Below are 406 nucleotides of genomic sequence, written 5' to 3' on the forward strand. Positions count from 1 at the left end.
AAAGGGCGCTGCTTCGGGCCCAGCATCTGCTGCGGCGACGAGCTGGGCTGCTTCGTGGGCACGGCCGAGGCGCTGCGCTGCCAGGAGGAGAACTACCTGCCGTCGCCCTGCCAGTCGGGCCACCAGCCGTGCGGGAGCGGGGGCCGCTGCGCCGCCGCCGGCATCTGCTGCAGCCCGGGTGAGCCGGGGGCCGGGCGGGAGCGGGCGGGGGGCCGGGCGGGGGCGGGGACGGGAGCCGGCGGGGCGGGCGCTGACCCGGCGTCTCTCCTTGCAGACGGCTGCCGCGCCGAGCCCGCCTGCGACCCCGAGGCCGCCTTCTCCCAGCGCTGAGCCCGATGGCCCCGACGGTGGCGCAGCCACCCCCAGAAATAATGAAATAAAATAAAGCAGACTTTTTGCCCTCCAA

General features: G+C 74.1%; 1 protein-coding gene across 1 annotated transcript; it reads left to right on the plus strand.

The window, feature by feature from the left end:
* Positions 1-3: 3 nt before the first annotated feature.
* Positions 4-394, plus strand: LOC145719888 (oxytocin-neurophysin 1; the record flags this gene model as incomplete). Its single annotated transcript, XM_081811498.1, has 2 exons — positions 4-178; positions 275-394. Coding segments are annotated over 2 exons (231 nt in total), but the record flags the coding sequence as incomplete, so codon positions are not given.
* Positions 395-406: the final 12 nt, after the last annotated feature.

The sequence above is a fragment of the Leptonychotes weddellii genome, unplaced genomic scaffold, assembly GCF_054177405.1.
Source record: "Leptonychotes weddellii isolate Sample4059 unplaced genomic scaffold, ASM5417740v2 HiC_scaffold_80350, whole genome shotgun sequence".
NCBI lineage: Eukaryota > Metazoa > Chordata > Mammalia > Carnivora > Phocidae > Leptonychotes > Leptonychotes weddellii.